General features: G+C 34.1%; 1 protein-coding gene across 4 annotated transcripts in view; it reads right to left on the bottom strand.

Moving 5' to 3' along the window:
- The window catches only part of EXOC6B (exocyst complex component 6B), a 702,542-nt gene that overhangs the window by 364,061 nt on the left and 313,709 nt on the right, over nucleotides 1-24,772 (bottom strand). For all 4 annotated transcript variants that reach the window (XR_005212435.1, XM_037807499.1, XM_037807500.1 and 1 more), the window contains one exon: nucleotides 17,142-17,210. Coding sequence is in view for 3 of the 4 variants with exons in the window: in XM_037807499.1 (XP_037663427.1) it covers nucleotides 17,142-17,210 (69 nt within the window). In the remaining variant the exon portion in view is untranslated. The remainder of the gene's footprint in view (nucleotides 1-17,141; nucleotides 17,211-24,772) is intronic.

The raw sequence follows: 24,772 nt of genomic DNA, 5'->3' as shown, positions 1-24,772 counted from the left end.
TCCTCCTTCCCTCCCTTCTTCCCTTCCTTCCTTTCTTTCATGTTAACCTCATGTCACATATCTGTCGGTCCTTTCTTCCTTCTTCCTTCCTTCTCCCCTTCCCCCTCCCTCCCTCCATCCCTCCCTCCCTCCCTTCCTTCCTTCCTTCCTTCTTTTCATGTTAACCTCAAGAAAGCTCTGTCATATCATCAGCTGGACACAAGCTTAAGGAATAGATGTCCCAGAGTCCATATTTCAGTGATAACACACTAAAATATCAAAAGAGCAAGGTTCAACAAAATATTAGAAAACACACAAAAAAAGAGGAAGCAATGGCCCAGGCAACAAAGGAAATTAAAGCATTAGAAACCATCAATAAGGAGGCTCAGACCTGGGATATTCCAGACAAAGACTTTAAAAACATGGTCCTAAATATGCTCAAATAGCTCAAGGAAAACATGGAACAGAACTAAAGGAAATCAGGAAAACAATAGATGAACACAAAGAGAATATCAATAGACAGCTGGAAATTCTGAAAAGGAACCGAACATAGCTGAAGACCACAGTAACAGAAATTAAAAACTCCCCAGAGGGTTTCAACAGCAGATTGGAGCTGGCAGAAGAAAGAATCTGCAAAGTTGAAGATAAAACAAGTAAAATCATTCAATCTAAAGAGCAGAAAGAGGAAAGAATGAAGAAAAGTGAACAAAGCCTGAGGAACCTGTGAAATACCATCAAACATACTACCAATATATGCATTGTGGGAGTCCCAGAAAGAAAAGAGAGAAAGGATAGAGAAAATACTGAAATAACGGCTGACTACTTCCCAAATTTAATGAAAGATATTACTATACACATCCAAGATGCTCTATGAACCCCAAACAAGATAAACTCAAGTAGACCCATTCCATGCCATGTTACAATCAAACTGCCAAGTGCCAGAAAGAGAATTCTGAAAGCCGCAAGACAGAAGTAACATGTCACATAGAAGGGAGACTCGATAAGATTAAAATGTAGATTTCTCATTGGAAACCTGAGGCAAGAAGGCAGTGATAAGACATATTTAAAGTGCTAAAAGCAAAAACCTGCCAACCAAGAATTCTGTATCCAGCAAAACTCTCTTTCAAAAATAAGAGAAGTATTAAGGCATTCTCAGATAAACAAAAACTAAGGGATTTCATCACTACTAGATTAGCTCTACAAGAAATGTGAAAAAGAGTTCTGCAGGTTGAAAGGGAAGGCCACTAGACAACTGACTGAAGATCTCCATATAAAGAATAAAGATCTCCAGTAAAGATAGTGGCATGAGTGAATATAAAAACCAGTACTACTGTATTTTTAATTTGTAACTCCACTTTTTATTTTCTACAGGATCTCAAAGGAAAATTCATAAAATTTAATGATAAATCAATGGTTTTGGACTCATAATGTATTAACATGTAATTTGTGACAAGAACTACATAAAGGTGGGAGGACAGAGAGGTATAGGAACATAGCATATGTATACTACTGAGGTTGTTAAGTTGGTATCAAAGCAAATAAGATTTAGGATATAATTAGTAACCACAAAGAAAATATCAGATAATATTCAAACTCATAGAGACAAAAAGTAGAGTACTGGTTAGCAGACCTGGGGGACAGGGGCAATAGGGAGCTAATGCAAAATGAGTGTAGGGATTCTGTTCGCAGTAAAGGGAAAGTTCTAGTAATGGATGATGGTGAAGGTACTGCAACATTGTGAATGTGATTAATCCCATTGAATAGAATGCTTGGGAGGAGTTAAGATGGCAAGAATTATATTGTATATATGTTTATATAATTTTTAAAAAGAGAGAGAAACTAAAGAGGCAATGACAATTAATTATAATACATGATACTGGAAGAGATTTAAGAAGGGAGGAGAAAAGGCTCAAAGAACACTGGAACATAAGAAAAAATTGGAATGTAGATGTAAGCTTTATATCAATGTTAAATTTCTTAAACTTAATAACTGAACTGAAGATGATTACATAAGTGAATATCCACGTTTACAGGAAATGCACATAGAAGTCTCGCATGCTTGAAGAATATGCTACGTAAAACCTGCCACCAAATGTTCACAGGATAGATAAATAAATTGATAGATCAATCAGTAGATAGATAGGTGATAGAAGGATAGATTAATACAGCTAAAGTGGCAAAATGTTAAAACTGGTGGATCTGAGTATCTAGGGGGTGGGGAGGTGTTGGTGTTCTCTGTATGGGGTTTCATTATTTTTGCAATTCTTTAAGTTTGAAATTATTTCAAAATAAAAAGTTTAAAAATGTGAGTGGGTTATGGAAGGAAGTTTAACAGAGTTCAATTCCCCTTATTTCTTATCGGGGAGACTAATGACATTGTTTCACATTCCTAAACCCAAATACAAGTATGGTTTTTGGAATTATTACTATAGTCTCTAGAAGAACCAAACATAGAAACTATTCAAAAAGCGTTTACTTGGTAGAGGTGGGAAGAGGGGAGGGGAAAGTGGCAGAAGGGAGACTTTTTTGTAACTTTATATTTACACCATTCTGTACTGTTGGAATATTTCTATTACTATGTGTATATATAAAGTTCCAAAGAATCCACCACTGGTTCTCTATCATCTAACATCCCCATCTTATATCCCTGAATACTTATTCTCTAGCTCCAGCAAATTGCTTCCATTTCCCCAAACTTAAAATGTTCTTTCATGTCATGAAACCTTTCTAAATCCTTTTTCCAATAACTGGACTTTTCCACTTTTGCTTACCCAGTGAAGCAACTCATTCTTTATAATTCCCACAAAGCCTTCCCTGGCCTCCCCAAATGCAAACCACTGTTTCTCTTGTGAGCCTGCACTACCTTATATGTATATATATGATAGCACTTTTCACAGTGTATTGTTTTTATTAATTTAAATATTTGCCTCTCAATGAACTGTGAGCTTCTCAAAGTAGTGGACCATTTTTTAGACATTTTACATCCTATAACCTGTGCTGTTCCTTCGTCATAGTAGGTACTCAATAAATATTTGATGAACAAATAAGTCAGTTGCAAAGTAAGTATGAAAACTCAGGCCTTCCTAACTCCTAGTCTCTTGCTACCTCTCTTATGCTTCATGTTAGTTATCTGATACAGAGAAAAATGCTTCTCATTGTACCTTCTCCAAATAATGAAGTACACAAGTAATATAAAATAGAAGCATTCTTGTTAACAAATACAGTAATCCCTTAAACTGAATGGTCATATGCAGGGTAATTGAAGCATCCATAAAACTAGCAATTCTTATCCTTCATTAAGAATTTTTTTTAATTCACATTACAGAGTTTCTTGTATTATTTCCAGTGTTTGTGTATCTTTGTCTACACATGCAGTAGTCAGGTTCCCAGTCCCTCATTCCTTTCTCATTGCCTTCTTAAAAAATCCTGGTCATAAATATAATAAGCAAACTCACAGAGTTAAAGTTTGGAATATAAATTACCAGGAAATAGAATGAGGTAGTGAATGGGGAGCTGATGCTTAATTTGTGCAGAATTTTAAATTAGATTAATTGTAAATGTTTGGAAATGGATAGAGGTGACAATGGTAGCATATTATTAAAAGTGTAATTAACAGCGCTTGATAATGTGTGTGATCATGGTTGAAAGGGGTAAGTTTAGGGTCGTATATGTCTCTAGAAGGAAAGCTAGAGTATAAAACATGGGATTGCATAACACAGAGAACCTTGCTGTGGACAATAATTCTGTGTTATAAGAATATAGGAATGTTCTTTGATGAATCAGAACAAATGTTCACCCCTATTACAAGGTGTTGATAACAGGGTGGTATATGGGGAAAATACACCAAATGCAAACTCTGGGCTATAGTTAAAAGTATTATCTTAATATTCTTTCATCAATTGTAACAAAGGTACCAACCCAATGCTAAGTGTCAATAATGGGGGTATAAGGGGTATGGTGTTTGTCTTTTTGTAGCAATGAAAATGTTCTAAAATTGGGGTGAAGAATGCACATCTATGTAATTATACAGAGAGCCATTGATTGTGTACTTTGGATGAACTGTAGAGTGTGTAACCATCTCAATAAAATGACTTAAAAAAAAAGTCCCGTTCATATTATGAAAATTTGGTGACTAGGAGGTAGGTGGAGTATATGCAGGTTGAAAGGAGAAATATTTCTTTAGGGCTTACCATATTCCAGGCACCATGTCAGATGTTTTTATACATTTCATTCTCACAGAAACACTGTGAGATGGTCACTATTATTTGCATTTTTAAAATGGGAAATTGAGGCTATTAGAAGTTAAGTAACAAGGTCAAGATTTAGATTCAATTTATGTGACTTGTCCCTGTTCTTTAAAAAACATCATGTTGGCTACAAATAATTGGTCTCTAAATTCCTGAATTGGTCTCTAAAATACTGAAGGAGCTCTCTAGCCAAAGAAGAGCCAGTTTGCAAAAACTGTGAAAGTTGTTTTTTTGCCTTGGTTTGTTTGTTTCTGTTAGGAAATCTCTGTCATATCACTAACTGGACACTAACTTAGACAGTTCAAGGACTAAAACAGAGTTAACATTTTAAAATATTAAAATGTAGAGTGAGCAACAAAAGATTTCAAGACAAACAAAGAAAAAGAAAAAGATGGCCCACCAAAAGGTAGAAAATAAAATTCCATAAACATTCAATGAAGAAGACAAGACTTTGGATGTACCAGGCAAAGAATTTTTAAAAATGACTCTCAATATGCTCGAGGAGATAAAGGAAAACACAAAGAAAGAACTAAAGAATATCAGGAAAACAATGAATGAACAATATGAGAATGGCAATACAGAGATAGAAATTTTAAAAAGGAACCAAACAGAAATACTTGAGTTAAGGGCACAATAACTGAAATGAAAAATTCCCAAGAGGGCAGCAGACTGGAGGTGGCAGAAGAAAGAATCCATGAACTCACAGGCAATACAATTAAAATGAGTTAAGCCAAGGAACAGAAAGAAAAAAAATGAAAAAAAGTGAACAGAATTCAGAGGCCTGTGGAATACCACCAATATATACATTATGGGAGTCTCAGAAGGAGAAGAGAGAAAGGAACAGAAGGAATATTCAAAGAAATAATGATAGAAAACTTCCCAAATTTGAGAAAGACATGAATATGCACATTCAAGAAGCCCAACAAACCCCCAAAAGGATAAAATAGAAGAGAACCATGCTCAGACACAGTAGTCAAACTGTCAAATGCAATGTCAAGGGGAGTTCTGAAAGCTGCAAGAGAAAAGCAATTTGTTATGTTCAAGGGAATCTAATAAGATTAAGTGATAATTCTCATCAGAAACTATGGAGGCAAAAAGGCAATAGGACCTCATATTCAAAGTGCTGAAAGAAAACAATTGCCAACCAAGAATTTTACATCCAGCAAGGCTGTCTTTCAAAAATAAAGGAGATGCAAACATTGAGGACTGCCAATTTAATGGGCCAAGCACTCGATCAGGGGGCTTTCCCTTGTGAGAACAGTTGCTGCAAAGGAGAGGCTAAGTCTACTTACAATTCTACCTAGGAGTCCCTCCAGAGGCTGCTGTGCTGCTCAGGTGTGGCCCTCTCTCACTAAGCCCACTCAGCAGGTGAACTCACTGCCCTCCCACTTCATGGGACATGACTCCCAGGGGTGTGAATCCCCATGGTGATGCAGGAAACAACTCCTGGAGATGAGCCTGGACCCAGCACTGTGGGATTGAGAGGATCTCCTTGACCAAAAGGGGGAAGAGAGATGACACAAAATAAGGTTCCAGTGGCTGAGAGACTTTAAATGGAGTCGAGAGGTCACTCTGGAGGGCATTCTTATGAGCTACATAGATATCACCTTTTAGTCTTCACTGTGTTAGAATGGCTAGAGGGAAATACCTGAAGCTGTCAAACTGCAACCCAGTGACCTTGAATCTTGAAGATGATTGTATAACTTTGTAGACTGCATAGTGTGACTGTGTGACTGTGAAAACCTTGTGGCTCATACTCTCTTTATCCAGCATATGGACAGATGAGTGGAAAAATGGGCACAAAAATTAGATGAAGAATAGGGTGGGATAGAGGGGAAGGAAAGAGTTAGGACTCCTTTTTTTGCTTTTATTTTTATTTTGGAGTAAAGAGAAGGTTCAAAAATTGATTCTGATGATGAATGCACAACTGTTTGATGATGCTGTGAATAACTGTACACTGTGGATGACTGTAGGGTGTGTGAATATATCTCAATTAAACTGTATTTAAAAAAATAAATGAACAATGAGGGGAGGAGGGGAATGGGATGTTTTGGATGTTCTTTTTTAATTTTAATTTTAATTTTATTTTTTGGAGTAATGAAAATGTTCAAAGTTTAATTGTGGTGATGAAAACACAACTATATGACAATATTGTGAACAACTGTACACTTTGAATGACTGTATGTTATGTGATTATATCTCAATAAAATGAATTTAAAAAATGAGAGATTAAGACATTTCCAAATAAACAAAAGCTAGAGAGTTTATCATCACTAAACCTGCCCTACAAGCAATGCTAAAGGGGGTTCTTCAGAGTTAAAGGACACTAGACAATGGATTGAAATGGCATAAAGAAATAAAGATCTCCAATAAAGGTAACCATATGGGTAATTATAAATTTCAGTGCAATCATATTGTATTTTTTTTTTGGTATGTAACTCTACTTTTTACTTCTTATATGTTCTACAATTCAAAATACATAAAAAGTAATATAAATCTATGGCTTTGAATAACAATTTATAAAGATATAATTTGTAACAAGTACAACAAAAAGGTGAGGGGATGGAGGAGTATAGGAAGAGCAAATGTGTATGCTATGAAGTTAAGTTGGTAACAAATCAAACATGCTGTTATAGATTTATGATTTTAAATTTCAGCATCATGGCAACCACAAAGAAAATATATGAAAAACATACACAGAAAGAAATGAGAAGGGACTCAAAGTGGTTTGAAAATATCAAATAAATACGAAAGCAGGCATTAATGGAAGAATTAAGGGACAAAAAGGTATAAGACTTACAAAGACCAAACAACAAAACGGCAAAAGAAAGCCCTATTTTATCATTGGTTATTTTTAATGAACATTTATTTCTGTGGCGTCAGTAGTGATGTCTATCTTCTCCAAAGAAGATGTCCAAATGGCCAAAAAGCACATGAAAAAATGTGCAACATCATTAGCCATTAGGGAAATGCAAATCAAAACCACAGTGAGATACCATTTGACACCCACTAGAATGGGTACTATTTAAAAAAAAAAAAAACAGAAAATAAGCATTGGAGAGGATGTAGAGAAACAAGAATACCCCCTTATTATTGGTGGGAATGTAAAATGGTGCAACTACTATGTTAAACAATTTGGCGGTTCCTCAGAAAGTTAAGTATAGAATTACAACATAACCTGGCAATCACATTTCTACATATATACCAAAAAGAATGAAATCTGGGATTCAAAGATATTTTCACACTGATGTTCATAGTGGTATTATTCACAATTGTCCACCAACAGATGAATGGATAACCAAAAGCTGTTAATGACTATAATGGAATATTACTCAGCAGTAAAAAGGAATGACATTCTGATGCATGCTTCTACATGAATGAATCATTAAGATATCATATTGAATGAAATAAACTAGACACAAAAGGACAAATATTGCATGATCTGACTGATACGAAATAATTAGAAGTAAATTCAGAGTCAGAAACTAGAAAACAGTTTACCAGGGGCTTGGGTGTGGGTAGGAAATCGTTGAGTTAACGTTAAATGATACAGAGTTTCTGTTTGGGGTGATGGAAAAACATTGGTAATGGATGGTGATGATAGTGTAGCACAACACTGTAATTAACACCTCTGAAATGTATATTTGAATGTGGTTAAAATGGGAAATTTTTGGTTGTATACATATTACCAGTATAAATTTTTTAAAAAAAGTCATAGAACTCTACAACACAGTGAACCCTAATGTAAACGATGGACTACAGTTAATAATATAATTATTATAATATTGTTTCATCAATTGTTACAAAAGTACAACATTAATGCAAAGTGTTAATAATAAGAAAAACTGTGTGTAAGGGGAACTATATGGGAACTTTGCATTTTCTGTATGATCTTTCAGTAAATCTACAAGTTCTCTAAAAATTAAACAACAACAAAAACAACAACATTTGGAAGTCACAACCAAAACAGAACAGGAAAGGTTAAAAAAAAAAAAAAAAGATGGCAAGAGAACTATTAGAAACATGTGATGGGGGAGGTGGTTTATAAATCCCAACTCAGTAAAGAGAGAAATTTTGTCTAATTAATAGGAAGAAACATCAAAAGGGAGCATGCATTGCCCTGCATCTCTTGGAGAACAAGAAACATAACGAGAAGTATGTTTCAGAAAAGAGAAATGCCCAGTCAAAGGCCTCATTTTGAGAAAAAGTATATATCTGGAGTTTAGACTATGAGTAGACAGGAGGGAAAAAGCAACTAGAAATGAAGTTAAGAGAGTTTAACCAAGGAAAGAATGTGGAAGATTATACAGACCATGCTAGGAAGTTTGGACTCTATTCTGAGAACAATGAGAAACTGAAGTATTTTAAGAAGAGTCTTGATGTGACTAAAATTATAACGAGAAGGATTAGTGGGTGTTATATGGAGAATGAATTGTTTCTTGTTCACTCTGTCAGGGCTTGAAAAATAGCCATCATATAATTGTGTTGTCTACAGCTGTTTAAGTAAGATATTATTGTCAAAAAACAAGTAAGCACACTTGAGAAGTTCAATGTTCCCAAAGTAAGCATTTTTAAAAACAAATGCAAGCCTGTCTAGAATTTTTTTTTAAAACACACACATTTTTTACCTCGTTTCATTCAAGGCCAAATGACATGTATGCTCGTGGGTAATAAGGTCACCAGGTTAAAAGAGCAATATGACAATTATAAAAAGTTAGATCACAGCTGCTACAAACCAAGTCCCATTAGTCCATACTGCAGTAAAGTTATCACTATAAATGGCTTTTCCTGTGTCCTTATCAATGCAGTGCACAAAGTATCTCACCCTCAGCTTTTCTCTATGATCTATGTAGTGTTTACGTCTATCTAACCTCACCAGGCACTAGCGGGTCAGTGAAACTGGGAGGCAGTGAGATATGGCAAGGGAGTGATGAAACAATCTGTTAAGTGTCAGAGATGGACTGGGAGTTACCAAACATTTCAGGGCAAAACTTTCCACATTAAAAAATATCTCTAAAGAAAATACTTAAAATACATTCTTATTGTTCAGATGTTTTCAAGATCACAAATAGAAACAAACCAGAAGCTTCTAGGTCTTTTCTAACAATATAAGTTGGCTACTTTCTAGTGGGAGAAAGTAGATGAATATTTTTGAGACAGGGAAGAAAATTCATTTAACATGAAAATAAAAGGATCAAAGAAGAATAGTCTCTAAATACCATCTTCTAAAATATTAAATGTTATTTAAAGTTCTTTTAAAATAAATTTCAAGAACATAAACATCAAAGCTCCTCTCCAAACCAACACTTATCCCAAAAGATTTGAAAATGGTACTCACTCATTTCAAATTACTATTCTCAGGAAGGCTCTTCCATTAAAAATTCAACATTCTGGTCTTCTTCCCCAAAGAAATTTTCTATACTTCAAATAAACATGAAGGATTTTTTAAAAATCAGGCCTCTTCAGAGTCTCCTACAAAGGAATTTTTCTCTAGATCCACTAAAATATAAATTTTTTGAGAGCAAAGAGTGTTCTGATCATCTTTTTATCTTTCAGTGTACTAGGAAACACTGGCTTAAATAAAATTTAACATATTCATTGTTTGCAGATCTTCTCAAAATATACTTGAACAAACTAATGTGAATTGTTAAAAAAACCCAAGATGGCAATAGTATTCAGAGTTTCAATGACTTTTTTTTTTTCTGTCTACAAGGAACCCTCCCCCTCATTTTTTTAAAAAGATGAGACTAGTGTTCCCCAGAAATATAACTTCAGAAATAACTCCAAAGTATTTGGATTGTTAAGCTTCATGCTTCTGACAATACTGGAATTCTATATCCACAATTTCCAATTTTTCATCACTGACAAAGTGCTGTTCCCCACTCTCTGTAACATTATCTTTGGAAAGGTCAAATAGGGGGGAAAAAAACACAAAAAACTTATTCACAAGTCCTAGGATCCCAGATTTTGCATCTAGGCATTTCTCATTTCCCTAATTTCTAGGATAGGAGTAGCAAATGATCCCACTTGTGTTTATATCTAAACCAATGTTTAAATGCACTAATTTAAATGTCTTTGTGTAAAAATGAAAGACTTTAAATAATGGTTTTTTATTAAAGTTATATAAAGTAAATGCAAGTCAAAACTCCAACATTTGAAGTAGAATAAAGATAGCTATTTTAAAAAACACACACACAAAAACAAAACAGAACAAAACAAAACAAAACACTAGGTTATGGCAAGTACTATTAATTTTCATGAAAACTAAAACAGCCACCCATAACTCTGTTTAAGAGAATTCACTGCCAGATCAACAGCTGATGAGAAGCATTGGCAGAAACCATGTGAGACTGATATATATCTTCTTTTCATTTGTCAATGAACTGTCTTAATATCAAGATGTAACAGAGACGTTTCTCTATTTTCTTTGGTTATTAAAGAGCAGTAGTGCCTTCTGATAAAAATGTAAGAATGAGAATCCTAAGATGGTAGCTCGAGTGCCAAAGAGGACCTGTTTAAGGGCACTGTTCTCTCTACTTAGTCTCTCCCTGGCAAAGTGTTTTCTCCCTATCTGCCAAATGAATCAGTCAGTTCAATGTAGTCAAATTTGTGAAGCCCTATAAGGCTGCTGAGAAAAGTGCTATATAAAATCCAAGATAATATTATAAATATACATTAACAACAATCCTTCAACTACCACTATTCAAAAGGATCTTGAAATCCAACCTTGAGAATGCCAAAACTGATCAATATTCTTTAATTGAAAACTCCAGTTGTGTCTTAGACTCTTGGGTATTCATTTCCCAAGTGCTTTACCATAACAACCAACTGTTATCCAAGTGATTTAAGTAATTTCATTAAGTAAGTTCCTTAACATCTATGGAAATATGTCACTTAGAACTGCTTTTTTCACTCCCTAAATCCTTCCCTTGCTATTATCTATAGTTACATGACCAGAGGTTATATACTTTTCCCAGGTATCAGTTCAGGCCACACCAGAAGAAATCCTCAGATCAGAGTAACAGAAACACATTGCAGGAAGATTCTTGCCCCACCCCGCCCTACTCTACCCTCTTCCCCTCGATGGCCATGAAGGACTATAAAGAGACTGGGTAAATTCTAGTTATACTGCTGATTCTCTTCTCCTAATTGTAGCCAAATACTTAAAAAGAGATAGAATTAATAAAAGAAGACAAGAGGTAAAATATTCTGAAATTTAACACAATTACTTATTTTCAGTGAGATCAACTCCTAACCGTAGTTCTCATAACTATCTCTAAATCTCTGCTCTGAATTCTTCTAAGTTGAAGAATTCAGGGGACAAAACTATTAGTTTACTGTTGAGGCTAACTTATACTTAACAACAACAACAAAGAAAACCAAAAATCCAGGTCATGTAAAATGGCTGCCCAGGGAATAAAAATTTATGACACAAAAACAAGGTCACTTTGAAATACCCTTTTAAATTTAGATTTTGGCAAGGCTTCCAAATCTAAGAAAGAGACAAGGTGGTAGGTAGTTCTTAGAAAGCTTATAAAAGGGGATACTCAAATGGCATCAAGGTTTGCTAATCTGGGTCACAGGTTTGTAGTCAGTGGATACTTGAAACTTGACAGCCTATACTTCCCATTAGATGATGAAGGTCACTTTCTGGGGTCTACCTATAAGATTGAGGGGGTCAGGAAAGCCTCTGAAATTCTAAGCAAATACCACATGCGTGTATATATGTGCATTTTTTCTGAGGAAAGGGTTCACAGATTTCATCAAATTCTCAGAGGCCCCTTGCCCAAGAAAGTTTGAGACATATTGCACTCACTAGAGTCTTTGTAATAATGAATTCTCTGCACAATGACATTCTGCAGTCCCTGTATCTAAGGCTGTTTTATATTTCCTTTAATGACTGGAGGAGAATTACATACAACTGAGGTTCTTATGATTCATGTAATATTGGGGGGTTACTAAAAAAGCCAATATATTGCTATAATTGCTATCCCTGGCCTCAAGGTGTCAGAAATCTTTAAAGAAAACTTTTATTATAGTATAACAAAAGTACATAAGACCAAGATGCAAGAGGATTGGATTACAAATGAGGTCCACAAACTAGAGGCACAGTTCCAAGTACAGGTTTGCTCCTTCAGTCTCTCTTTCTTCCTTATTTTCTTAAGTTTCTCTTAGTAACACCGAAGCTGTTTGTTATGGGGGATACACCCTTCCAGTGATTGAAGGGATAGTAAGTAATGAACTTGGAGAAGATTCAGAAAGATGTTGCAGTGTACAAAGAGGCTTAAAGTACATACAAATCTTTCTTCAAATTGAGCTGGGTTTGAGGCTTGGAGCCCATAAATATGGCAGACATTACTGGGTCAATAAAGTTCTTAGAAAACCTACAAGACAGATTGGTTTCTGTCTTCATTAGATAGAGAATCCATCCATCCTCTTAACTATTGCTATACTCTATAGAAAAACTTGAGATGATTATAATTCATCATTTCCTTTCTGGTAAAATCTTCAGTTTGCTGTTTTTCCCTTTAAAAATTTTTTTGTCTTTAATGACTAAGATATTTCATGTCATGTCCTGCTCCTTACCTGCCCATCTCTAAACTATATATAAAGATTTAAACAATAAAAATTGTTTGAAATAATTCCATAAAATGAGCCTATCTTTTTCCCTGCATGCTGCCATTGCATTGCTATATCAAGGACCAAGGCTCAATTAACCACTATTTGACCTTTGTTCACTTTCTTCCCTCCCACCCTCTAACAAAGTTTGCCCTTCCTGCCAAAGTTCAGCACTTCCTAGAAAAGTCTCGCTGCCTGTTTGATATTGTACTTCACTTTAGTCACCAAAGGAAGAATTTACAGGTGCTTGGCCCCATCTACAAGACCATGACCGAAATCTGACCTCCAGTTACAATACGTGAACTCTTGCCCTACTGATAAGGCTGGCAGATATAAGTAGGATTTTTCAAATAATCCTTTGGGAATTTATAAGCAGCACAGCCATAAAAGGCGGGTGAATGGAAGGTCGTTTTCACTAAAAATAATAAATAGTGCCATGTTTATTCAAAGTGTGCCTTGTTATCCTCCAGGCCAAAAGTTCAGATAAACACTATTGTAAATGACAAAATATTAGTACTTTTTGTTACTTATGCTATGATCCTTCCGTTAGACACCAACAGAACTGTTTTCTCTTCTGTAAGTCCAGGCCCTGGTATTGTATAACACTGCCTGAAACAAGAAGACTGGATACATTTGCAGGTCAAAAGGAGGGTGGAAAGTTATCTTTCAAAAATCAAAAACAAACATGTTTTGAGCATTATATACCATGAAGCATGCAAAGTTCTGGAGCTAAAAAAAAAAAAAAGATGACTAAGGTATGGTACCTGCCCTAGAAGAGCTTATAATCTAGTGAGGGGAAAAAAAAAAAAAAACTCCACGTATTTAGAATATGGTGATACAACACTGTAAATATAAATATAAATATGCACAGTATAAAGGAGAAGGTCATATACTTAGCTCAACCTGGAGCATCAGGAAAATTTGCTGGAGATCACAAGTATGAAGGATAAATGAGAATCAAAAAATAAGTGGGAACAGTTATCCAAATAGAAGGACTAACATGAGGAAAGGACGAGAGGCATGAAACAGTATGGTGCATTCAGAGAACTGGAAGCATTTCAGTATCATTAGAGCAAGGCAGTAGGCGGCAGAAAATTGGCTGACAGACATGAAAGACCTTTCATACTTACATGTATTATATTTTCTTCTATACTTCTACATTTTGATCCAGAGATGATGCATTAGAGAATTTTAAGCAGAAAACTTGTATGTCAGATTTGTACATTAGATAGATTACTATGACTATAGTGAGGAGAACTGAGTTAAGGGTTTAAGATATAAGTGAGGGAGAACAGTTAGGAGACTGTTTTCAATAATCATGATAAGAATCTAAACTAGGGCAGTAATTTTAGGATAGGGGAGGAGGAGATGGAGTAAATATATATTTAGGAGGTAACACTTGCAAAATTTGGATATCTGAATATGGTATTGGAAAAAAAGGAAAAGTTTAGGTTTCTGGCTTGTGACTAGATAGATGATGATGTTATTATCTCAGATCACTGAAAATTCAGGATAAGCAGATTTGGGAGGTGGGGAGATAAAGAGTTCATCATGAAATGTACCGAGTTTGTGCTGCCTGTTGACTATCCAAAAGGTTAGGTTCGGTAGATGATTATATATGTATTGTTTCAAAATGAACTCGCTACCTCAGGGTAGTGGTATGAAAAGAAAATATATATACTGGGTTGAAGAGAGGAAGAATGAAGAAGTAGGGAAAAGTATTGGAATGGAAAGAAAAAAGAGAGATATGGTTTATTTTCTTCTTAGACCCTTTCTCTATTCTCAAATCCTCATTTCTTAAGACTAATATAATATTAACTATATCAGGGAATAAAAAAAACTATCTTACAAATTTTTTAAGTAATCTATTTTAAAATATCCTTGTTGTTTATAAGAGGAGATACCCTTTACTATATAGTAATATAAATTAGTGACTTGAGAATAGGGAAACAAATACAGAGAAGGGACAAATTAGAGCCAAAATGCTCTGAAAAGAGCATTACAATATAAGTTATACATGCTCTTGTCCTTCCTTTAGCTAAGGAGATAGTTGCGTTCTTATTTAAAGTCTCTACAGGTCTGGAAGAGCAATATCTAAAAAACAAATATGTATTCAAATTTTTAAAAAGCTGAATTCCTACCATCAGTGGTACCTTTTCAAAACTAGGAAACATTGTGAATGGAAGAAGGGGCCTGTTTATGCTATATAAACAATGCCTTATCAAATTGTTATATAAAATTTATGAATACCAAATATTTAAAGATTACAGAACAACAGAGTTTATTTCACCAGAATTTATTTCAAACAGGGTGGTTTAAGGTCCTCCTGCTTTTGTGGAGTTTTTATCATCTCTAAATGATTACCAATTACATCCTAGCTTCTGCCCACTTTAGGACTATACAGTCATTGTACAGTTAAGAATGTGTAAATGTTATATAATTGATAAACTTTGTAAGATGATAGTAGGAACTAGAACCCCTATCTACATGTCTATACTTTACAACACATACCAGTAATGTGTCTAATCATCAGAATCAGAGATATACAACGCTTGCCAGACAGCTGCTATTTATTACATGTCAAAGATGTGCCAGAGACTGAGCAAGGCCATGCTCATACAATATAAATAATTGTCACTAAGCAGGTAAGTATCTTCCTATTTCATATATGAGAAAGCTAAGATTTAAGTGACTTGCCTAACATCACACATCTGGTAAGAGTGCAACTAAATTACTTTAATATTCTTATAACTCACTATTCTCATTAGAGGAAAATTTCTGTTACATTGTTTCTGTCAGAAAATTTAAATAAAGCTTATAAAAAGTAACATACACAGAGTGATGAGATATAGTACTGTCATATTACAGTCACTCAGAGAATGGAACTTCTCTTCTAGCAGTAGATAGTATTTTTTTCAAAGCATAGGTCCTTGATTTTATTAATAGATCCTTGACTCCCCAAATCTATTTCATGCAGAATAGAAATTCAGTAAGTGCTTACTGAAAAGTAAATGAGTAAGATTTGAGTTAACATATGTGCGAACAAGTTTTCTTTAGCTATCACTTATTTATTCATTCAACTAATATTTATTGAGTATCTACTATATGTCAGGGACTGTTTTTGGTACTGAGGATATAACATTAAACACAACAAACAATCTGTTCTCCCCACTTACTTGCAGGGGAAAATTCATTTGATTTTGTAAATATGATGCTTACTAGTGAATATGGTTCTTTTTCAAAGGCACTTAGCTTACTAAATACAACTGTGAAATATCATATCCATACGTACTACTGAATGAAGTCATGGAACATGGAACAAAGATGTTAAGGGAGGAATGAGGACATGGAAAAGGAAAAATGCGCATTACTGCATATGGAAGTTCTAAAGTCACTTCATAAAATAGGAAAAAGAGACAGGTGTTCAATTCATGCTAAGGAGGCTAAAAATAACATTGACTTTCAGACCACATAAGAACAACACAAAAGAAGAATATTTTAGACCTGTGTTACTTATGAATATGCAAACAAAAATACTAATATAAAAAAATTTAAGGGGTTAACAAATTCCAGAATATTTTAACATACATATATATATCCTCATCAAGTTTGGTTTATCTAAAGAATGCAAGGACTGTTTAACATAAAAAAAAATCTAACAATAAAATTCACCACATTCCTGAACTAAAGGACAAAAATAACAAAATTTATCCTCATAAGAGGAAAATGAATTCAATAAAATTTAACACCCATAAATTGAAAAAAAAAAAAAAATCAGGAATCTAGAAATAACTAGATAAATAACTAGATAAAGGATACTTACCAAAAACCTGTTGCAATCATAAATTAATGGAGAAATTTTAAACACATTCTCTTTAAGACTAAAAATCTTAATCTTAGATTAGATTAGATTAATTTTAGATTAGGCTATTACTTAATCTTAGATTAGGCTTAATCTTAGATTAGACTATTCTTACTTAAATAACTACATTACTAAATTAACAACACAAATTTGAGTCTGTGTGACTATTAAGAACACAAATCTGAGTGTGTGTGACTATTTCTAGGTATCATCTACTAATTTGCTGATGACATGGAAATTAACACTAATGTTAGTTATAATATATTACATGACAAACAAAAGATTCAAGAAGAAAATAATGAATTCTTTTTTAAAATTAATACTCCTTAAACAACAGTTTCTCATTCCCCACTCTTAATAATAAACAGTAAAAAAAAAAGAGAGTTTTGAATTCAATGTACATTTTTATTATGCAGAGCCAGATAAAGACTTACCAGTACAGAATATATGTGTAGACACCGATAAACAGGAGAGAAATCCACCAAATCTTGAGCTCCAGGAACCTGCAAACAAAATGAAGAACATCACAAAATTTTAAAAAATAGCTATTAAAAGCAAATGTGTTCATTTTTAGTATTCAAGTGTTTGAGGGTGCTCTAGTTTCTAAGAGAAATACAGAAAAAAAAAAAGACAGAAAACATGAAATACAAGAACCTAGTTCTTGTATTTTAGCCACAGAATGAATAAACTATGAAAATATACATGAAGGCTGGGACAAAATCCACATGGATGGATAGCAGAGAAGAGAAACAGGTGACACTGGTCCTGTATCTGCTTTTAAAATGACTTACATCTAGGGCTATGGGCCTTCTAAAGAGAAAAATAAGAAGAATTTTGGAAAGTGACTTGATGACTTGACTGTTTTCTTAGGTACATAGTAGTTTACACAAAAAACTAAGTTTCAGTGGTCAAAAATAAAACTTCCTACACAAAGTTTTAAATGACTGCCAGACAACTTCTGAAACGCACAAGAATGAGTGAATACTTAGATCAGTATGCAATCAAAATACAAAAATATGCTAGGAAGAGAGAGGTCATGTGAAAAATATGTAATGAAAGAAAAAGCCAAACCTAGAAGTAATACCAGCAGATTATAATGTGAATAATGTATGTAGACATCAAAAGAGAAATTAAAAAAAGAAAAAAACATTAGGAAAGAACTGGAATATAGTCTCAGTAATGAAACTGATTTGCTATGTGACCTGACAATGAGTAAGTCACAAGTTACTTTGACCTCAATTTCCTCAGTTGAAAAAGGAAACTATCAGTTGATTTACATGGATTTAACAAGGATAAAAGGAGACATGGAAAATGAAATGTTGACCAAAACAAAACAAAAAGGAAAAGAATAAAGGTAGACGAAGAAATAATCAAAATAAAGTCCAGGCAGAAGTGTCTATTGTAACACTGGTCATTGTGTGGTCCATAAGACTACAGAAGCAGGCACATTTAAATTGCATTAAACTAATTTAGGCTTAAAAGGGCAGTTTCCCTTATTTCATAAAGTAAATCTTATTTCTTCTTTTGGAGCACAGCTTCTTCACCAAGGTTCTTCGCCTAATGAAATCTATTTATTCTACAATTTAACAGCACAATATCTACTTTCTTTTCCCTCTAAAAACCATCATATTTCAAAAACATTGGTTTAAACTTACTGACTATTCTGTTAATCTGATTCACACCTGTTCATCTGATTCACATCTATATTTAAGAACCTCAAAGTGCTATATACTCTGTGAGCACTCAAAACAAACTTTTATGTGAACCCAAAGACTGACAGCAAAGTGCTCAAGATCCTACATAATGGCCAAACATCACTGTCTTTAAAGGAAAAAGAAGGGAAGGGATGGGGAGGGGAGTGCAAAGGGAAGGGGAAGGGAAGGAAAGGAAGGAAAGGAAGGAAAGGGAAGGAAAGGAAAAGGAAGGAAAGTTGGGAGGAAGGGAGGGAGGGAGGAAAGGAGGGAGGAAAAGCCTTCAAAAGGGTTAATGAACACTGCAAAATTACCAAGAAGAATGTTTTATGAACAGATGGGCACCATGAGGTTAAAGAAGTATGATAAAAAAACATGTAAAAATATTAACTTCGAGAGTAGAAATGGACACTTTTTTATCCTAATAACACAAAAGGAAACAAAAGGTGATTATTTTAGGCACTCTTATTTTTACAGTCTGCCCTCTTTGATTGAAAAGTGGGAGATTTGGAGGAAATTTCTTTTATCTTGCCAGTAAACCAGAACCTACTAGTGAAAACCACAGCTAAGTGAAACATAATCTCAAAAGAAGAAAACTAGAAAAATGGCATAAAACTATATTTACAATAGTATTTCAAACTACATAAAAACTACTCACACATATAAAAAAAGACAGAAAGAAAATATGTAAAAGAAAAAGTTTGCTCTTTACAGGAAATGAATTTTATTTCTTTTAAAGAATTAATGATTATAAAATTATTATACATATATACTTACAAAAAGTTTAAAGAAATTTTCATGTCCAAATTTTGAATAACAAATTCAATCATAATTTTTATATGCTCTTCCTAATTCAATTTATTTTATTTTGCTTTTTCTCAGAGTCATAGTTTTACTCAAAAGTAATCTGCTTATAGCCATTCCTCAAACTCGTCCCTTGTCAGACCCTTACTTATTGAATGAGCATCAACATTAGGGCACAGTTTCCCTAAAAATTTGTGAGGATTAAACTGATGGAGCTCCATAGCAAAGAAAGATACTTGGTTACTAATGAGCTAAGATTGGTTTATTTAAGCAGACAAAAAAAAAAAAAAAAAAAAAAAAAAGAGCCATTTAGAGGGGAATAAAGGCCTTTCCTATCATCTTCAAGTACTTAAACCAAACCTATTCTCTGTGGGGGTCTCTGGACATCATCCTACTCTGTTTCAAACTACTTAACCCAGAGCTGAAAGCATTGGCTCTACTCTTTCTTAACCTAGGGAACCATCATCCAGCTAAATCCTCCCAAATACATGAATGTCTTCTGTGAAAATAGTACAAAGAAATATGGACAAGAAAAGAAAGAGTAAATGGAGCTTCATTCACAATCCCAATCTCCACCCTCAAAACAGCCTAATGTTTTTCCTGCATGCTCCCTTCTGTGAGGAACACTGGGATCCACTTTCCCGGAGAGGAGTGCTGTGAGGATGAAGGTATGTAAAGTATGCACTGACTCATGTTGCTTTGAGCTAGATGTGTTTTCTCTGCTTCCACTAATGACAAAGAATCACTTACATCTACAGAAAGGTGAAAGGAGAAGGGCAACATACACTGTACGTGAAGGAATGCTACACATTTGGAAGCATAACTTTTAAATATCTAAATAAATGAGGGTGGAGGAAGATACCAGAACAAAAGGCAGTTTTTCCTGACTCACTGAAACAGGTCTGTTTTAAGGTATACATTTTGCTCCCCACTTAAAATGTTAAATCTCTGTCAAAGCTGTCATCATTCCTCTACCTCTCCTTTCTCCCTCCCTCCCCTCAAGCTGCAAAGAATGATTCAAGTCGGTTTGGGTTTCAGCTAGGAGCAGAGGGAGGGGTCCAAGGACACTTTCCTAAGTTAACAATGACGGTCTCTAATGGTTTCTGTCTCCTAACAAAAGCCATGACTCCTTCTTTATCAGCTTCATCTAATTTTTCCTTTACAAAGTAAATAACACAGCCCTTGCATTTTACACATGTCCAAGTTTGACAAATCATTATCGACTGAGACTATAACTGATAAGAGATAACTTTGTGGGAGGACATTGTCATTTCCTCTCATAAGGGCTTTCTTTCTGAGATACAGAAACATGATTAAAATAGTTTAACACTTCCTCTGCCTGGCAGTCAGGAACTCAAGACATTAAGATACTGGGGTCTGTATTTTTCTAAAGGTTCAAATAGATCTATGAAGATACCAACTGCAGCTTCAAATAGTATACTCAAAATTATTCTACTTTTTTAACTAGTTGTTTTCCTTAAGAATTCACATGAAATAATTTCATCACCAAGGACAGCAGCTGCCTAATTTCCTATCTAGTTTCTGAATAGAGCACACTAGTGCCTTCTGCCAGCACAAACCCATTTATTTTCAGGGAGGAGCAAATAGTAGGAAAGATTTTAAATTATTTGAGATAACTGTGCCTCAGAGCATTCTATCATATACAGATTAAGTAAGAGAACCCATTAGAGATCATGTATCCACTAAATACCAACACGTATGACAAATCTGTCAGTTTTAATACAATGAGAGTCACTGAATACTCTGGAGACAGAAGAAGGTAGGAAGTAATAAAAGCAGCTTTATAAGCTTCTCCTGGGGAGATCATCAAAATCTTCATCAGAGTTCCCAACTTGCAATCTGCCCTAGAGAATTCGGATTTGCCAATCCTCACAGTTGTGTGAGCCAATCTCTATAATAAATCTCATAATATTTCCAGACACATGTATATATATGTATGTGTGTAATGATATGTGTGTATGTATACATACGTGTGTGTGTTTATCCCCTGTTGGTTCTGTTTCTCTGAAGAACTTTGACTAATACAATACCAAACAGTACTAAATATTGGTAAATGAAGGCAGGAACTTAGTGCCCATTTCTGAGCATTAAGTGAATCTCAAGTCATTAAAATGTACCAGGCATTTTTCTGCAGGGAGAAAATAACAAATAACTAGCTGAAGAGGAACTGTCTTTGCATTCAGAGGAATAACTGCGACTGCCCATATTATGTCTGGAAGCCAGGAAACAGGCAAACATTTTTCACCACTGTGCTTTTCTGAATTATTTGCTCCCAAAATTCAGAGAAAAGAAGGGTAAAAATAAAGGAGAATTCACTCAGACATAAGCTTTCATGGAGCTGGACTAGAAGACCTAGGATTCTAAGTGACTAGAATTAGCCAAAGAAAAAAGATTTTCTAAACCTTTGAACATATAAAGATACCCTGACCAGAGTACCATCCTGAAAAAAACACAGCATTTTGTTGTTGAGCTTCTCACAAATTATGATGACTCCCTCCTGAGATATCCCTAAAAGACTACCATTTGACTTACTCAAGTGTTTGTACAAGCAGAAGAAAATTAGGCAAAAGCATCACCACTTTTTACTGAAACACTGCAAAAAGCCTTGTGGCCAATATCAAAGTATAGTCTCTCAAGAGGTCTCTGCTAAACATTTGTGAAATAAAAATTCAACTGGACTTTATTTAATGAGGATCCACTACATGCTTAGAAACTCTAAACTGCTGAGCAATAAAAGGCAATTTAGCACTAAGATAGTTTTAAATATAAAAGTTCTGAGAAGAAATTTTGAGGTGAGCATAAGTGAGTAGCAAAAAATGTTACCATATTATAGGTAAAGAACTCATATTCCTACAATATCATGCACTCCTAAAAACTGAAGGAAAACAAAACAAAACAAAACAAATGTTAGCAAAATGGGTAAAGACATTAGTAGAAAGTTTACTAATTTAAAAAAGAAGATATATAAACAGCTCTCAAACTATACACAACTGTACCCATAGTAAGAAAAATGAAAACTAAAACTATATAGAGATACCATTTCTCATCCATGAAACAGGCAAAAATTCAAAAGCTTTTTTCTCTTAAAGAAACTGTAGAGAGATGGGTACCTCATACATTATAAGAGGTCAGGGATATAGCAAATGGTATAAGCCCTTTGAAGGAGAATTCAACAGCATATAACAAAATTACACAAACATTTACCCCCTAACTCAACAATCCTATTTCCAGAAATTTACCGTAAAGACACACCTCCAAACTACACAGAGAAAAATTTCTCAGGTTTTATTTTTGTTTGAAATTTTTTACTAGTTTTAAGGTGTTATACATACAGTAAAATTCACCCTTTTTAGCGAAAAAGTCTGACAAATGCATATAGTCCTGTAATCATCATCATAATCAAGATAAAATAGTTACATCACCCACAAAAATTCCCTCATGCGCCTTTGTAGTCAAATTGTCCCTCTATGCTCAACCCTTTGTAAACTCTGCTGCCTCTTCTGTCCCCTTAAGTTTTGCCCAGAGTGCCATATAAATATATTAATACAGTAGTAGCCTTTTGAATCTGGTTCTTTCATTTAGAATAATGCATCTGAGATTCATCTGTATTCATTTCACTTATCTGTAGTTTATGCCTTTTTATTTCAGAGTGATATTCCATTATGGATATACCACAGTTTGTTTATCCTTTTACCCACTGAAGGACATTTGGGTTATTTCTAGTTTCTAGAGATATATGAATAAAGCTGTTATAAACATTCAGGCACAGTTTTCAATTCTTCTGGGTAATACCTAGGAGTGGGATTGCTGGGTCATATGGTAAGCATATTTTAATTTTATAATAAAACTGCCAAACTGTTTTCCAAAGTGACTGTGCCATTTTGCATTTCCACAGCAATACATAGAGTTTAAGTTACTATTCATCCATGCCAGTACTTGCTAATGAATTTTTTCTTATTTTAGCTTTTCTAATAGTGTGTAGTAGAAGCAATACTTTTAATAGGAAAATATTGGTAATAACCTAAATGCCCAAATAGAGGAGATTGGCTGAATAAACTATGGTACATTAAAACAATGGACTACTACTTAGTAGTAAAAATCAAATTAGAAAGATTTCTATGAAGTGATATGGAATAATTTTCAGGAAATATTTTTAAGTGAAAAACAAAGTGCAAAAAATTATATTATGTTATTAATAATCACATTGTGAAGGTGTAAGGAAGTACATGCACACACATTCACATATATATATATATATATATATATATATACATATATATACACAAAAACTAATGATATTAATTATTTACAAAGTGTGGGTAGGAACATGGTGGAAGGGATAAGGAGAAGAATGGAATTTCTCTGAATATATCTTTTTAAATAGTTTTGCCTTTTGAACATGTTCATATTTTACACATTTAGAAAGTTAAATTAATAAGGACAGTGAAAACCTAAAAAAGAAGCAAACGAACCTAACTGTACATCAATTTAAATTTAGTTACAATTTCACAGAAGGAAAAAAAAATAAGCCAAGAAATAGTTGAACACAGTACTCTGAACTATATGCTATATATCGTAAGGATAAAAAGAACTGGAAAGAAATCTTGAACTTAGTTTATTGCTTTTAGCAGAAATTGCATAGCAATTTTAAAACTATTTTGTATTTATTATATGATTTGGCAAATGTGTAAATATACTGGTACTCTGGAAAACAGAATTCTCACAGATACAAATACAGAGTGGGAGAAGAAGAAAACTGTCATATTAGACTGGAATCAGAAGTCTCAGTTTTAATTCATGAATTCATGATTTATAAAAATGAGTATGTATTGATGTATCATGTGTATTTTTGTCTCTCTCCATGAAAGGAGCATACCTGGTGCCCACTCTGAATATTATTCTCCAGTAAAAGGAATGAGAGCTATTTGAAGAAATGGTTGACTCCCAGGCTGGGGCAGAGAAGGTACACGGTGAACCTAGAACATCTTATGCTAGGAAAAAAGGAAGTACTCAATAATTGATGGAGACATGTCTAAAGGATAAAGGATAACACTCCACTGACCAAATTTGGAACTATTAGAGAATCAAAATGAAAGACAAGAATGGAGTCTAACCCATAGTATATAAAATATGTATCCATGTATCCATAGTGATACTTTATAGAAGGAAGAAAAAATTTTTTTTAATTTTAAGGGGTAAAAGGAAAATTCTTCTTTACAGAACAGTGCCAACTAATCAAAATGGAAGGCATGATGAAAACAGAAAACCACTATTTTACAACCCTATAGCAACAAATGATTTAGGAAAAAATCATCAATGAATTCTAAAACCACTAGGTGAAAGACTGCTGGAGAACAGGACAGTCACATGGTCTAAAAGTATCACTCCACAGATCACTTCTTAATTACAAAAGGAGAAAGCTTTACTGAAAAGGAATCTAGTGGATACCACCATAATCAATCGTGTACATCCCGATGAATGCACCAAGAGGAACATACTACCTTTGGAGTATTCACGCCAAAAATTATTAACCTGTATCTAATTATCAG

This window comes from Choloepus didactylus, chromosome 17 (genome assembly GCF_015220235.1).
Source record: "Choloepus didactylus isolate mChoDid1 chromosome 17, mChoDid1.pri, whole genome shotgun sequence".
Taxonomy (NCBI): domain Eukaryota; kingdom Metazoa; phylum Chordata; class Mammalia; order Pilosa; family Megalonychidae; genus Choloepus; species Choloepus didactylus.
This window is presented reverse-complemented; position numbering and strand designations above follow the sequence as displayed.